The sequence below is a fragment of the Mixophyes fleayi genome, chromosome 4 (genome assembly GCF_038048845.1).
Source record: "Mixophyes fleayi isolate aMixFle1 chromosome 4, aMixFle1.hap1, whole genome shotgun sequence".
Classification (NCBI taxonomy): Eukaryota; Metazoa; Chordata; class Amphibia; order Anura; family Limnodynastidae; genus Mixophyes; species Mixophyes fleayi.
In genome coordinates, this window is record NC_134405.1 from 52,809,978 (window position 1) to 52,827,428 (window position 17,451).

The following is a 17,451-nucleotide window of genomic DNA, read 5'->3' on the forward strand; positions in this document are numbered from 1 at the left end:
CCCAACCATGATTTAGGGGTAGAGAGAGTCTAGGTAGGGACCCAGTTAACGACCCAGAAATCCGACAGATGGGGAAGGTATTGAAGGGCAGCCTCAATGTACTAACTGACCTGGCAATCTAGAGGTTCATCATTTTGACACCAGGGAGACTCATCCGTTTAGACACCGCACATACCAGTAGCCACCAAAGTGCTCAACATGAGCAAGAAGGAGGTAGATCAAATGCTAGTATTGAGTGTAATTGTCCCCTCTCAAAGCCCCTGGGTGCTACCGCCATGTATGTTCCCAAAAAGGACAAAATGCTTCAATTCTGCATTGACTACAGTAATGGTGACAGAACCATATAGGATGCCCCAGGTAGACAAATTACTGGACCTGCTTTAAGGAACTCACTCTCTGTCCGCTCTGGATTTGAGCAAAGTGTACTGACAGATACCCCTCACCAGGAAGTCGTTTTTTTTCAATCCATTTGATCTATTTGAATTTCATGTCATGTCCTTTAGAATAAAGGTGTATCTGGATGATATAGTCATTGTCAGTGACACTTGGGAGGAGCATCTTGAGCATGTTTCCTGGTACTGAGCGGCAGGACTGTTCATCAGACCCAACTAGTCCCAGATGGGCATTGTAGAGGTATTGAAATTGGGCACCATTTTGGAACTGGCCAAAATTAAGGCCACACCGAATTCCCTAAGACACCTGACTACAACAGGAAATTTCCTCCCAAGTACACAACCATCTCTAAGCTCTTCAGAGACTTGTACACAAAGAAATTAGCTCAACTTGACTGCCGCCCCCCCAAGTGTAAGCACACTTTTAATCAGATGAAGATAGCCTGAGCTCTATCTCCAGTATATGCCAATGTAACAAGAGAGTTTTAATCAAGACACTTATCCACTGGTAGCCACTTTCATCTGATAAAATGTCAGTGGCACTTCTCTAAGTGTTCTTAAAGTGTGCCCTGTGCTATTGTTAAATATGTTTGTATATTTTATAGTTAAACTGTCACTAAGCTGGCTATGTTCATCCTGGGTTTGTTGTGGGGTGCCCTCCAGGTATCGACTGCTGTCATTACCGACAGCAGGACTTTGTGTTACAGCATCTGTTACCCTAGTCCGGAAGTCCCAGTCAAGCCAGAAATCTAACTTGATAGATCAGGAGGAGCCCACCACTAAATCTCATTCATTGGGAAGGCTCCTTTTGTGAGTGTTTACCATACTTGTTCAGCATATTTGGCCACAGACTTTGAGGAGCACTGACAACAGGGAATGAAGGGGATACATGATGAATGGGGCCAGCACCCTACCACTCCCTGAAATAATAGTTTTACCAATCTCTAACAGGGGATTGTAACATGGAGCTTAATTCCCTCAGACTGTAGGAACTGCAATAACAGTATTGTCTTTAATGACAACATGTCCAAGGTCAGGAGAGAGACTGGGCAGGACTGGCTGGAAACAAGATGCCTTTGCAGGGTCATGACAAGTAAAAGTGTTCCCTGCTACTTATCTGCATAGATCCATATTTCTGTATGTGCCCACCGAGAGCAGGGTGGCATTTGGAGTGGATCACTACCCAATTTGCCAGGAGAGATGGAATTGTCTTTACAGTACAACCAATTTACTTGTGACAAATTGTCTCAAAAATGACTCAAAAGTCACCCTGTGTCTTGTATTGTAATATAGAGTATCTATAAATTGTTTGGTAAAACACTTAGGTGACTGCATTCTTTCAATAAATTATATTTGTTTATTTGCTATATCTTCCTGAGTGAAAATATATTTCCACAACAAATTACCAGGGCCGGTATTGAGGCCATTAGAGTAGCCCAAAAAACTTTGATCAAGTGCAGAAGTCGTTGTCGTTAACTCCTGAGTTCGGGAATCTACAGACAGTAACAATCAATTTAATCAAGGGATGACATCATTGCTAATTACATCTCAAGTGAATAAACTCTTAGGATCCAATGTTGGAACATGCTATCTGCAGACATTGTGGAGCTGACGCTGTTGGGGTTCTGAGATAGAGAGGAGTGCCACCATGAAGGATGGAAACCAGAGACAGGCAAACGGCTGTGTCTGGTGACTGGCAGAATAAGCCAGAGATTCAGGGTGAGATTGTGGAAGATGGAAGTCAGTAGTTGGTTACAGTGAAGCACAGTGAGGATCAGCAATTTTCTTCCTTCAGTCTCGTTCCCTGTGGATTTTGTGTATTTGTATGGTTGATAAAAGTGGTAACGTTGAAGTCATGTAGGTGATAAAAGAAGAACTTTGCTAACACTGGATGGAGCCAAAGTGGATACTCTAGTATTGGCAATAAGACGAGTATTGTATGTGTTCTCTATGTGTAATGTTTATTGATTTAACCCTTTTGTAAAAGTGCTAATACTCTTTTACTGGTTTTCTGTTTAATAAATATACCTGGATTTATGCCTGGGTGTACTTGATAGCTTATTTGTACACTGAAATTTAAAGTTGATCTAGGACAACTACCCCAAATATAAATCTGCCATCACATTTTAAATATACCTCCCCTCCAATGCAACATGATTTTACCTTACTTACTTTTGCATAACTTTCCTTAATGAATCAAGCCCATTGTCCCTCAAGCTTTGTCAGCAAGGAAACATCCATGAACCTCTTTTTGGACTAGCCCTCTGCACTGGCCCTGCAGGTGTATATGGCCACCTTGGAATACTTAAATAATTATAAAGGCCAAGACAATACACAGTCATAAGAAATGATTTTATTCATGATTTCTTTTTCTTTTCATATATCACAGATTACATGTTTATAACCTATTTAAGACAAAGAACTTACAGTACTGGATTTTAATAATAAGCAAATATAGATGAGAACTTTTAACATTAAGTCTTACCCCACAGTGAGAGTAGTGGGTAACAGAGCTACAACTGGGAGGAAGGCCACAAAGTGTCCTAGCTGCAGCAAGGAAATGGACTGTATCTGTGATACCCAAGGAGGCTGCAGACCCATCATACGCATGTAAGTTTTTCTTGTATGCCTTGGAGGAAATCTTCAAGAGGAAGGTGACTGACAAGAGAGAGTTAACTAAAATATTTAACTACATGATAAGCCCTGGATTGAATGATACTTTCTATGAGTATATGATTGTGTGACAAGTGACAGTTCTATTTTATAATCATGCACCACCACAGACTTTAGGGAGCATGGAGTCCTAGGGTATGTAAAGTACAAGACACTCCTCAAAATGTTCTCTTTTTTGTTGTCTAGCAGTTATCAGAAATCATCTTATGCTGCTGATTACTGGTCTGCGTCCCCTCAATAGACTGTTATCACTACCTGGTCAAGCCGTTACAGACATATGCACATTAATAAAAGCCTTGCAAAGATCAATCCTGATCAATCACTTTGGAAGATCCGTCAAGGACCTTTGCTATGGTACAGAAGTCTGTGATTACTTGAGGAAGTAAAGAACACAAATTATAGATAGATAGAACGATCTCTATACAGTGGTTGTCAGAAGTCAACAGCATACTTCTCAACATTTAAAGATAAGAAGTGAAATAAAATAAGTCCCTGCCAATGTTCCACCCAAAACATGCCCGGTATGCTCCATTGGCCATGGCAGAAGCATTCACTCTCTGAGCTAGTGGTTCTGCAGCCAATGAGGACCATAGCCATAGCATTCTGGGACCTGTAGTTCCAAAATCTAATGCATACCACTGCATAGACAACCTGTAGCTTACCAAGAGTTGCAGAGCTACAAATCCCAGCATACTGAGAAATGTAGTTCCCTAATAACAGGAGAGACACAGGATGCCTATGTTCTATACATAAGCCAATAAGCTGTTTATCCTTATATGATGATAATTTATATGATGATGATAATTAGCCCAAGCTGGCTCTCTGAATCTAATTATAGAATGGATAGGGAGATCTTTTGCAGTTTAATTTTTAAAGGGCTTAGTTTTATTAGTATAAACCCACTACCCCTTACAAATTTTATAACCATCACTGGCCAACCTGGGTTGATTATTATTAATGCAGGAGATCCATCAATGGGCTGTAATGATAAGAAGCTCCCACGCTATTCAGTACAGAGCTGTTAGCTCTATTACATATTACTAATCTTGCTTTAAAAAGTGTTGTGGGCATTGTACTGAATGAATAAGACCCCAGTATGGCAATCTGTCTATTCTTGACAAAGAGTCCATAAAAACCTCTTTCTATTGCACCAAAAAGTAAAATAGAAAAGAAACACAGGCCTGTTAGGTAAATACATTTTAATTGACTAAAATAAACATGCTCTTTATTCTTCTTGCTTAATCAATTCTTTATAAAAAAAAAATCATCTGGTCTTCTGTTCTTGATTTGACAAAGTCCAGCACTTACTGTGCTTTAACCCACCTAAGCCTGACAAAAACTCCATCAAAAACAACAAACCCCTTCCTCATCGCAAAGGTTAAAAATGAAAACATGAAAAATACGACCAATCAGCATTGTATACGACAGAGGTGACACGTGGCCCCTTGTTCTTCAAGGAGAAAGTCAGCATGTTGGAGAATCTAATTCAATGAATAGCTTGACTCCGCCAATCTGCTTTCCCGATACACTGACCTCAGTCCTCTTTGGACACAAAATACTAGAGGTCCACAATAGTGGAATCAAGTTGCCGATATAGTACCCTACAGTATTTCTGTAAACTAACAAATAATCCTTTTTTCCCTTTAAAGCAGATTTTTTTCTTGTATTCTACATCATGTTTGTGTTGTATATGAAGCAGTTTTTTATAAAGTTATATATCTATGGATAGAGAAGACAATATTTTAAATGTGATGAAATAAAGGGCAGAATTTTCAATGAAAAAAAAAAGTAAATTCAAACTTTTTCAGTTCAAGGTACCCTTAGGGTCTCCAAAAAATTTTCAAGGCACCCCTAAGTCAATATAATTACCAAGTAGTCCCCCACCTTGCTTACCACTGGCCCTGGCTGAGGCCCCCCTGTGAGATCTCCAAGGCACCCCAGGGAGCCGCGGCACACAGTTTGGGAACCACTGGGCCAACACATGATTAATAATACCATTTTTCAACATTTTTTAATAATCAATAATGTATTAATATAAGTAATAATAGAACTGAGTAATGCAGAAATGAAATAACAAGGGAACGTAATTATTATGGTATGTTCCTGATTTTAATAATGATACAAAATAGACAGTTACTTGAATGTTATATTTGCACAGATCTGGTGTAGCTTGTTTTAATACCAACAATTCTGTTTAACGCGCCTTTTACCTCTTTATTCCTTAGACTATAGATAAGAGGATTCAACATTGGAGTTACAGCTGTATACAATATTGAGAACACCAAGTCTTGCTCCTCTAGACGATCTAAAGGAGGCTTCATGTACATACATAGACCAGTGCCATAGAATATAACAAGGACGGTAAGGTGGGATGTGCAGGTAGAGAAGGTTTTTCTTCTACCATTTGCGGATTTGATACCGAGAATACTTCTAATTATTTTAAAGTAGGATGTTACACTGAGGACGAATGGACAGAGGGCAAGAACCATAGTTTCTACATAGAGTGTGATATGAAATCCGGTGTCATTGCAAGATAACTTCTCCAATGCTTTAATATCGCAGAAAAAATGCTGGATTTTATTAGAACGACACAAGTCTAAATGGTAGATGGAGAGAGTCATAAATAGGGAATTTAAAGATCCGGATACCCAGGTGGCCCATAAAAGGAGAACATATTTCTTCTTACTCATAATCAGGTGATAATGTAAGGGCTTACACACAGCCAGGTAGCGATCATACGCCATACAGGACAGAAGGATGTCCTCTGTGCCAGCTGCGAACATGAAAAAGTACAACTGTGAGAAGCATTGTCTGAATGATATGGAGTTATTTCCGGAGAGTAAAATGTCCATCAGTTTTGGGAGAGTGGATGATGTAAAAATAATGTCCACAAATGACAAGTTGCAGATAAAAATGTACATGGGGTTGTGTAAACGGACATCGATGATCACAGTAGAAATAATGACTGAATTACCAAGTACACCAGACATATAAATAAAGAAAAATACAAAGAAAAGAAGAGAATGCTTCTCCGTACTGTTGGAAAAAGCTAAAATCTGGAAATATTTTATATATGTGCCGTTATCCATCAGGTTTCTGCAAAACAAGGAGAATAAAAGTGGTTTACTTTCCCCGTTTCCTTTCTAAGGACACAGTCAAAAATAATACATACAACAAATAGCTTTAACAAATGGCCACGCCGGTGCCGAAGGTCCAATAAAAATATTCATATGTCAAATATAGAACAAAACAATTTATATTGTTATAGGTTTTCATTATATTGCAGGTTGATTATCAATCAGCTTAGGTCACTGCTGTTTCCAAAGTGTTTCGTAGCCTGTGGGTGACCTAGTTCTAGTACTTAACTAGGGCTGCTAGTAGTCTTAATTTTCCTATGATATTGCTGGTTTTTGCTGCAGTAAATATTGAACATATTTTTTAGAACTAGCTATGATTCACATTAATAGAATTAGTATGGAAATTACTAAATCTTTTAGTGCATTTACTGGCCCGAAAGGATGAAAGCGTTGGATTTTATGCACAGTGCAAACTATGGAAGACATTTATAAAAGCTAGTGTACAGGAAAACTGTGGTGGTTGTCTGGCTACCTGAAATGAAGCGTAAGCTTGCTTGGTATCCCCTCTTGACAATAATAGTTAAATTGATTGTATGTATATGACTGTATGTGTTTTAATAGTTATGATTGCGCTGATTTTAAATGATGCCAGGTAGGTTGTTTAGGTACCACTAGATTCTCAAATATGTACCTTAAAGAGCTACTTTCACTAGTTATTGTGGTACGCTGCCAACCATCCATGTTGTACAGGAAGTGAGGTTCGTTCCAAAGCATCTATGCACCTAAAAGACTGTACTGTGTTAAACTGGGGCATAGCTCAAGATGCTCAGATACTAAAGTGATCAGGGTCATATGTGTGGTTAAGTGTGGACCCATTGTTCAACAACTAATCCAGCTGTACTACTCGGAGCCAAATACTGCAGGGTGCCTGCTGCTACATGAAGAATGTGGGGTGACACTTCTTCCAATAGTCAGGTATCAATCTATTGAGTAAGGATTTTCTAAGCACTTGCCCTGCCAAGCCACACCACACAATGGGAACCAGTCTGTAGAATAACAAGAGACATTGTCCAACTGATTGGTGACTTCTACTTGGGACAGTACAAACTTGAAATTATGGCTCCTGTCATAGATCACTGGTTGTAATTTAGATCTTTATGTCTACATGGACTTGGTCACTTTGTGCACCTGATACAAATGGGAAGACGATGGTAGTAAAGTGAATTGTGGAGTTCAACATCTGGATCCTGGCTCTGGGAGAATGGTGATTATATGCTCCTTTATGTTGGAATTATGTCATAGGCTCTAATTGCGGTGAACCCCCTGGAAAGAGCTGTAATCTGTGGTGTTTATTTTGTACAATAAGTCACTGTTTTGCTTTATCCAACTGTTTCTCTAAGGGATTTCTACCAACTAGGGATACCGGGTGTGCTGGGTGGGTATATAAGGCTGCCTACAGGCAAACAAACTACCTAGTATGGTGTAAGAATGAAACATTAACCTGGTATCCTCACAGTTGCCCATAGAAACAACCTGTAGAGTGGTTTAGAAAATTAATTGCAAACATCTGATTGTTACTAGGGACAACACTACAGTTTTCCTCTGCACCATTTTTTTTGTAAATGTGCTCAATGGTGTAAGCATATATGTTCAAATCTGCCTCAAACCTGCTAGAAATTGAACCAATGCTCTATTACCTAATAAAGGTGTATTTTTCCCTTTACTGGATCTTAAAGCAATAGAGAAGAAAGCAAAACAGATGCTAAAGAACAAATATTATAAACTCTGTGTGCGTGTGTGCGGTGGGGGCTGTATCCCTGGCTCCCCTGTGCCATACAGTTCCATTAACCTTTTCCATGCCAAATCTGATTAAATTAAATAAATAAATATATTTTACCTGGACTTAAACTCTGCAAATACATACGTTCCTCTGTACATGTGCATAAAAAGAAAATATATTTGAAAATACTGAGTTACAAATGACCACTTGAAACCTAAGGGATATCCCGCTGCCTTTGTAAGTCGGCCACCCTTGGTCTTGGCCTACATTGCCTTTCTAGGAATCCAGCCCTGAAAATAAAAGTATCCATTGTTGCTCAAATCTCATACATTTTACTATATTACAATGCAAATATATATAATAATCATGGACAAAGATTGTAACGCTGGAGGAAAGATGAAGAGGTTAGGATTTGTACCATAGAAACTAGAGATGAGCACACTCGGATTTCTGAAATCCGAGCCCACCCGAACGTTGCGGATCCGAGTCGGATCCGAGACAGATCCAAGTATTCCCGCCAATTGCAAAACTGAAACCGAGGCTCTGAGTCATAATCCCGCTGTCGGATCTCGCGATACTCGGATCCTATAAATTCCCCGCTAGTTGCCGCCATCTTCACTCGGGCATTGATCAGGGTAGAGGGAGGGGGTGTTAGGTAGTCCTCTGTCCTGCTATATCTCGTGCTGTTCCGTTCTGTGCTCTGTGTCCTGTTCAGTCCAGTGGTGCTGTGTCCTGTGCTCTGTCCTTCTGAGTTCAGTGGTGCTGCTGGGTCCTGTGCTGTGTCCTGTTCAGTCCAGTGGTGCTGTGTCCTGTGCTCTGTCCTTCTAAGGGCATTGTTATTTCCCCATTATTCCCAAATTATAAAAAAATTCAAAAAAAGTTATAAAAAAAATTACAAAGGAAGTAATTATTAAAAAAAAAAAAAAAAAAATATCCCTAAACAATCCTGCAGTATAAGTCCATTGGTACTGCTATATTACAAAGTACACTGATTCAGCAGTATAAGTCTAGTGGTACTGCAATATTACAAAGTTCACTGATTTTCAAGTATAAGTCCATTGGTACTGCTATATTACAAAGTTCACTCATTCTGCAGTATAAGTCCATTGGAACTGCAATATTACAAAGTTCACTCATTCTGCAGTATAAGTCCATTGGTACTGCTATATTACAAAGTTCACTGATTCACTGCTATATTACAAAGTTCACTGATTCAGCAGTATAAGTCTAGTGGTACTGCTATATTACAAAGTTCACTGATTTTCAAGTATATGTCCATTGGTACTGCTATATTACAAAGTTCACTCATTCTGCAGTAAAAGTACAGTGGTACTGCAATATTACAAAGTTCACTCATTCTGCAGTATAAGTCCATTGGTACTGCAATATTACAAAGTTTACTCATTCTGCAGTATAAGTCCATTGGTACTGCTATATTACAAAGTTCACTGATTCAGCAGTATAAGTCTAGTGGTACTGCAATATTACAAAGTTCACTGATTTTCAAGTATAAGTCCATTGGTACTGCTATATTACAAAGTTCACTCATTCTGCAGTATAAGTCCAGTGGTACTGCAATATTACAAAGTTCACACATTCTGCAGTATAAGTCCAGTGGTACTGCAATATTACAAAGTTCACTCATTCTGCAGTATAAGTCCAGTGGTACTGCAATATTACAAAGTTCACTCATTCTGCAGTATAAGTCCAGTGGTACTGCAATATTACAAAGTTCACTCATTCTGCAGTATAAGTCCAGTGGTACTGCAATATTACAAAGTTCACTCATTCTGCAGTATAAGTCCAGTGGTACTGCAATATTACTAAGTTCACACATTCTGCAGTATAAGTCCAGTGGTACTGCAATATTACAAAGTTCACTCATTCTGCAGTATAAGTCCATTGGTACTGCAATATTACAAAGTTCACTGATTTTGCAGTATAAGTCCATTGGTACTGCAATATTACAAAGTTCACTCATTCTGCAGTATAAGTCCAGTGGTACTGCAATATTACAAAGTTCACACATTCTGCAGTATAAGTCCAGTGGTACTGCAATATTACAAAGTTCACTGATTTTCAAGTATAAGTCCATTGGTACTGCTATATTACAAAGTTCACTCATTCTGTAGTATAAGTCCATTGGTACTGCAATATTACAAAGTTCACTCATTCTGCAGTATAAGTCCAGTGGTACTGCAATATTACAAAGTTCACACATTCTGCAGTATAAGTCCAGTGGTACTGCAATATTACAAAATTCACTAATTCTGCAGTATAAGTCCAGTGGTACTGCAAAATTACAAAGTTCACTCATTCTGCTGTATAAGTCCAGTGGTACTGCAATATTACAAAGTTCACTCATTCTGCAGTATAAGTCCAGTGGTACTGCAATATTACAAAGTTCACTCATTCTGCAGTATAAGTCCATTGGTACTGCAATATTACAAAGTTCACTGATTTTGCAGTATAAGTTCAGTGGTACTGCAATATTACAAAGTTCACTCATTCTGCAGTATAAGTCCAGTGGTACTGCAATATTACAAAGTTCACTCATTCTGCAGTATAAGTCCATTGGTACTGCAATATTACAAAGTTCACTCATTCTGCAGTATAAGTCCAGTGGTACTGCAATATTACAAAGTTCACTCATTCTGCAGTATAAGTCCATTGGTACTGCTATATTACAAAGTTCACACATTCTGCAGTATAAGTCCAGTGGTACTGCAATATTACAAAGTTCACTGATTTTCAAGTATAAGTCCATTGGTACTGCTATATTACAAAGTTCACTCATTCTGCAGTATAAGTCCATTGGTACTGCAATATTACAAAGTTCACTCATTCTGCAGTATAAGTCCAGTGGTACTGCAATATTACAAAGTTCACACATTCTGCAGTATAAGTCCAGTGGTACTGCAATATTACAAAATTCACTAATTCTGCAGTATAAGTCCAGTGGTACTGCAAAATTACAAAGTTCACTCATTCTGCTGTATAAGTCCAGTGGTACTGCAATATTACAAAGTTCACTCATTCTGCAGTATAAGTCCATTGGTACTGCAATATTACAAAGTTCACTGATTTTGCAGTATAAGTTCAGTGGTACTGCAATATTACAAAGTTCACTCATTCTGCAGTATAAGTCCAGTGGTACTGCAATATTACAAAGTTCACTCATTCTGCAGTATAAGTCCATTGGTACTGCAATATTACAAAGTTCACTCATTCTGCAGTATAAGTCCAGTGGTACTGCAATATTACAAAGTTCACTCATTCTGCAGTATAAGTCCATTGGTACTGCTATATTACAAAGTTCACTCATTCTGCAGTATAAGTCCATTGTTGTTACTGCCATATTACAAATGTCACTGATTCTGCAGTATAAGTCCAGTGGTACTGCTGTATAACTCCAGTCCAGTGGTACTCTCCTCCCCCCCCCCCCCCACAAAAAAATTAAGAGAGTTATGCTGTCAGCAAAAACACAGCAAACAACTCTGCCTTCTAAAGAGAAATTATCACAAATCCCCAATGCGAGTCCAAGGGTGTTGGTGGTTGCGAAGCCTGACCTTCCCATCACTGTACGGGGAGAGGTGGCTCCTTCCACCATTTGCAGCACGCCCTCTGCATATTCTGGAAGGATCACCCAGAGTCCAGTTACAGATTTGGCTAATGAAGGTGTGAATGTTGTACACCGGGAGGAGGATATTGATGTAGCTGGTGCTGAGGAGGATGTGTATGATTATGATGCAGACAGATACCAAATTGTCTTTCTCAATTTCTATTTATATTCTAGATCAGGGTTGGCCCAGCACGCCTGTAAATGTGGTCCAGAAGGAGTTTTGGTTGTGGCAAGGGGGCAGCACTGTTAATGGAAAAAAAAAATCCTGCAAAAAAAAGAAAAGAAAATACTTACCTTGCGGTCACGTCAGCTGGTACTCCGGCTCCCTCCCTTGTCTCCTCCTCCGTGCGGTGCTCGCAGTGAATGTCGGGCGTGATGTCATCACGCCCAACATCCATTGCGGAGCGCAGCACAGAGTAGTCACCCGCGTGAGAAGAACAATCAGCAGCACAGAATTGGAGAAAAGAAGAGAAGAGGACAGGAGAACAAGCCGATTAAAAGGTAAGTTAAGGGGGATTTGTTTTATTATTTCAAGGGACGCTGACCAGTGAATAAAAGTCCCCTGGTCCTGGAGCATCATGGACCTTATCTCCCTGCTACATACTTCTACTTGTAATACTAATGGGGCATTATATATTATTCTCTTTGGCCCATTATAAGTTGTTATTCCTTAACTAACATAGTGGTGTAATTAGCAAAACAGGTCACAATTTGGGGTCATAGTGATGTATATGACAGGTACCGCAGGCCTGGTCAGGGCACCCTGATATACAATGCCTGGCTTAAATGCACTTTATTGATATTGCATCGAAACAATACAAAAAGTGATTATAGTATAATAACTAGAGAGGATTTTTTGAACAGGGCGATTGAAAGGTAAGTATAGGGGGATTAAAAAAAAAAGTGATATATATATATATATATATATATATATATATATATATATATATCACTTTTCTTCTCATATATATATATGTTAAATATGTTTTCTATGTTTTTTTTGGATGATCAGCTATCGTTATTGTTAGTGTATCTTATGTGCGGCCCAAACCAACTCGTCGTCTTCCAATGTGGCCCAGGGAAGCTAAAAGGTTGGACACCCCTGTTCTAGATTATATAACGGCTGAATAGTTTTCTATTTTACTCCTAGTGGAGAGGGGATCTGATTCAGACTAGGGATGAGCGCACTCGGATTTCTGAAATCCGAGCCCACCCGAACGTTGCGGATCCGAGTCGGATCCGAGTCGGATCCGAGACAGATCCGGGTATTGGCGCCAAATTCAAAAGTGAAACTGAGGCTCTGACTCATAATCCCGTTGTCGGATCTCGCGATACTCGGATCCTATAAATTCCCCGCTAGTCGCCGCCATCTTCACTCGGGCATTGATCAGGGTAGAGGGAGGGTGTGTTAGGTGGTCCTCTGTGCTGTTTAGTTCTGTGCTGTTTAGTTCTGTGCTGTTTAGTTCTGTGCTGTTTAGTTCTGTGCTGTTTAGTGCTGTGCTGTGCTGTGCTGTGCTGTTTAGTGCTGTGCTGTGCTGTGCTGTGCTGTGTTCTGCAGTATCAGTCCAGTGGTGCTGTGTGCTGTGCTCTGTCCTTCTGAGGTCAGTGGTGCTGCTGGGTCCTGTGCTGTGTCCTGTTCAGTCCAGTGGTGCTGTGTCCTGTGCTCTGTGCTTCTAAGGGCATAGTTATTTCCCCAATATTCCCCTGTGTTTAAAAAAATAAAAAAAAGTTTTTTTAAAAAATACCAAAAACTACTTTAATATTTTTTAATTACCACAAAATTTTCACAACCAATCCTGCAGTATAAGCCCATTGGTACTGCAATATTACCAAGTTCACACATTCAGCAGTAAAAGTCCAGTGGTACTGCAATATTACAAAGTTTACACATTCTGCAGTATCAGTCCAGTGGTGCTGTGTCCTGTGCTCTGTCCTGCTGAGTTCCGTAGTGCTGCTGGGTCCTGTGCCGTGTCCTGTTCAGTCCAGTGGTGCTGTGTCCTGTGCTCTGTGCTTCTAAGGGCATAGTTATTTCCCCATTATTCCCAAGTTTTTAAAAAATAAAAAAAAAGTAAAAAATAATAAAAATTTAAAAAAAAAAAAATATATAATAATTATAACCAAATTTGCAAAACCAATCCAGCATTATAAGTCCATTGGTACTGCAATATTACCAAGTTCACACATTCTGCAGTATCAGTCCAGTGGTGCTGTGTCCTGTGCTCTGTCCTGCTGAGTTCCGTAGTGCTGCTGGGTCCTGTGCCGTGTCCTGTTCAGTCCAGTGGTGCTGTGTCCTGTGCTCTGTGCTTCTAAGGGCATAGTTATTTCCCCACTATTCCCAAGTTTTTTAAAAATAAAAAAAAAGTAAAAAAAAATAAAAAATGTAAAAAAAAAAAAATATATAATAATTATAACCAAATTTGCAAAACCAATCCAGCAGTATAAGTCCATTGGTACTGCAATATTACCAAGTTCACACATTCTGCAGTATCTTGTGCTACATATAATGGAGACCAAAAATTTGGAGGATAAAGTAGGGAAAGATCAAGACCCACTTCCTCCTAATGCTGAAGCTGCTGCCACTAGTCATGACATAGACGATGAAATGCCATCAACGTCGTCTTCCAAGCCCGATGCCCAATCTCGTAGTACCGGGCATGTAAAATCCAAAAAGCCCAAGTTAAGAAAAAGTAGCAAAAAGAGAAACTTAAAATCATCTGAGGAGAAACGTAAAGTTGCCAATATGCCATTTACGACACGGAGTGGCAAGGAACGGCTTAGGCCCTGGCCCGTGTTCATGACTAGTGGTTCAGCTTCACCCACGGATCTTAGCCCTCCTCCTCCTCCCCCCCCTACAAAAAATTGAAGAGAGTTATGCTGTCAGCAACAAAACAGCAAACAACTCTGCCTTCTAAAGAGAAATTATCACAAATCCCCAAGGCGAGTCCAAGGGTGTTGGTGGTTGTCAAGCCTGACCTTCCCATCACTGTACGGGAAGAGGTGGCTCGGGAGGAGGCTATTGATGATGTAGCTGGCGCTGTGGAGGAACTTGATGATGAGGATGGTGATGTGGTTATTGTAAATGAGGCACCAGGGGGGGAAACAGCTGATGTCCATGGGATGAAAAAGCCCATCGTCATGCCTGGTCAGAAGACCAAAAAATGCACCTCTTCGGTCTGGAGTTATTTTTATCCAAATCCAGACAACCAATGTATGGCAATATGTAGCTTATGTAAAGCTCAAATAAGCAGGGGTAAGGATCTTGCCCACCTAGGAACATCCTCCCTTATACGTCACCTGAATAACCTTCATAGTTCAGTGGTTAGTTCAGGAACTGGGGCTAGGACCCTCATCGGTACAGGGACACCTAAATCCCGTGGTCCAGTTGGATACACACCAGCAACACCCTCCTCGTCAACTTCCTCCACAATCTCCATCAGATTCAGTCCTGCAGCCCAAGTCAGCAGCCAGACTGAGTCCTCCTCAATACGGGATTCATCCGAGGAATCCTGCAGCGGTACGCCTACTACTGCCACTGCTGCTGTTGCTGCTGTTAGTCGGTCATCTTACCAGAGGGGAAGTCGTAAGACCGCTAAGTCTTTCACCAAACAATTGACCGTCCAACAGTCGTTTGCCATGACCACCAAATACGATAGTAGTCACCCTATTGCAAAGCGTATAACTGCGGCTGTAACTGCAATGTTGGTGTTAGACGTGCGCCCGGTGTCCGCCATCAGTGGAGTGGGATTTAGAGGGTTGATGGAGGTATTGTGTCCCCGGTACCAAATCCCCTCGAGATTCCACTTCACTAGGCAGGCGATACCAAAAATGTACAGAGAAGTACGATCAAGTGTCCTCAGTGCTCTTAAAAATGCGGTTGTACCCACTGTCCACTTAACCACGGACATGTGGACAAGTGGTTCTGGGCAAACGAAGGACTATATGACTGTGACAGCCCACTGGGTAGATGCATCCCCTTCCGCAGCAACAGCAACAGCTGCATCAGTAGCAGCATCTACAAAATGGCTGCTCATGCAAAGGCAGGCAACATTGTGCATTACAGACTTTAATAAGAGGCACAACGCTGACAACATATTAGAGAAAATGAGGGAAATTATCTCCCAGTGGCTTACCCCACTTAGACTCTCATGGGGATTTGTGGTGTCAGACAATGCCAGTAACATTGTGCGGGCATTAAATATGGGCAATTTCCAGCACGTCCCATGTTTTGCCCACACCATTAATTTGGTGGTGCAGCATTACCTCAAGAGTGACAGGGGTGTGCAGGAGATGCTTGCGGTGGCCCGCAAAATTGCTGGACACTTTCGGCATTCAGCCAGTGCCTACCGCAGACTAGAGGCACATCAAAAAAGCTTGAACCTGCCCTGCCATCACCTCAAACAAGAGGTTGTGACGCGCTGGAACTCCACCCTCTATATGCTGCAGAGGATGGAGGAGCAGCAAAAGGCCATTCAGGCCTACACAGCCACCTACGACATAGGCAAAGGAGTGGGGATGCGCCTGAGTCAAGCGCAGTGGAGACTGATTTCCGTGTTGTGCAAGGTTCTGCAGCCATTTGAACTTGCCACACGAGAAGTCAGTTCCGACACTGCCAGCTTGAGTCAGGTCATTCCCCTGATCAGGCTGTTGCAGAAGCAGCTGGAGAAAGTGAGGGAGGAGCTGGTAAGCCATTGCGATTACAGCAAGCATGTAGCTCTTGTGGATGTAGCCCTTCGTACGCTTTGCCAGGATCCGAGGGTGGTCACTCTTTTAAAGTCAGAGGAATACATTCTGGCCACCGTGCTCGATCCTCGGTTTAAAGCGTATGTTTCCGGCGGACACAAATCTACAGCGGTGCAAAGACCTGCTGGTCAGGAGATTGTCCTCTGAAGAGGACCGTGACATGCCAACAGCTCCACCCTCATTTTCTTCCACATCTATGGCTGCGAGGAAAAAGCTCAGTTTTCCCAAAAGAGGCACTGGCGGGGATGCTGATAACATCTGGTCCGGACTGAAGGACCTGCCAACCATTGCAGACATGTCTACTCTCGCTGCATTGGATGCTGTGACAATAGAAAAAATTGTGGATGATTACTTTGCTGACACCATCCAAGTAGACATGTCAGACAGTCCATATTGTTACTGGCAGGAAAAAAAGGCAGTTTGGAAGCCCCTGTACAAACTGGCTCTATTTTACCTGAGTTGTCCCCCCTCCAGTGTGTACTCGGAAAGAGTTTTTAGTTCAGCGGGGAACCTGGTCAGTGAGCGGCGAAGGAGGTTGCTTCCTCACAACGTTGAAAAAATGATGTTTATAAAAATGAATAATCAATTCCTCAATGAAGTACAGCACTGCCCTCCAGATACTACAGAGGGACCTGTGGTTGTGGAGTCCAGCGGGGACGAATTGATAATGTGTGATGAGGAGGAAGTACACACTGTAGGGGGAGAGGAATCAGAGGTTGAGGATGAGGACGACATCTTGCCTCAGTAGAGCCTGTTTAGTCTGTACAGGGAGAGATGAATAGCTTTTTTGGTGTGGGGGCCCAAACAAACCAATCATTTCAGTCAAAGTTGTTTGGTAGGCCCTGTCGCTGAAATGATTGGTTTGTTAAAGTGTGCATGTCCTATTTCAACAACAGACCTCTCAACTGCAGCTCATCCCTCCTCTGCGGGGATAATGTCTCCTGTGCTCTGACACGTCACTCTGTGTACTCTCAGCCTCAGGATCTGACACTACAGCTACCATGCCTCTTGTAGCAGCCCTCACTCCAGGGCCTCTTCCATGTGCAGTGTCCCCCTCTCTCTTGGGATCACTATAGTGGCATGGAGTTCTCCCCCTCATCCAGGGCACACATTCCTTGCCCTGGCTCAGTCACCACGCTCAGACTTCCAGGCAATGCTGGGGGAGCC

General features: G+C 41.3%; 1 protein-coding gene across 1 annotated transcript in view; it reads right to left on the reverse strand.

Moving 5' to 3' along the window:
* Positions 1 to 5,209: 5,209 nt before the first annotated feature.
* LOC142150652 (olfactory receptor-like protein OLF4) overlaps positions 5,210 to 17,451 on the reverse strand; it is a 118,192-nt gene continuing 105,950 nt past the window's right edge. Inside the window, exon 2 of the mRNA XM_075205846.1 lies at positions 5,210 to 6,161. Coding sequence (XP_075061947.1) covers positions 5,210 to 6,154 — 945 coding nt within the window. The 5' untranslated portion in view covers positions 6,155 to 6,161. The remainder of the gene's footprint in view (positions 6,162 to 17,451) is intronic.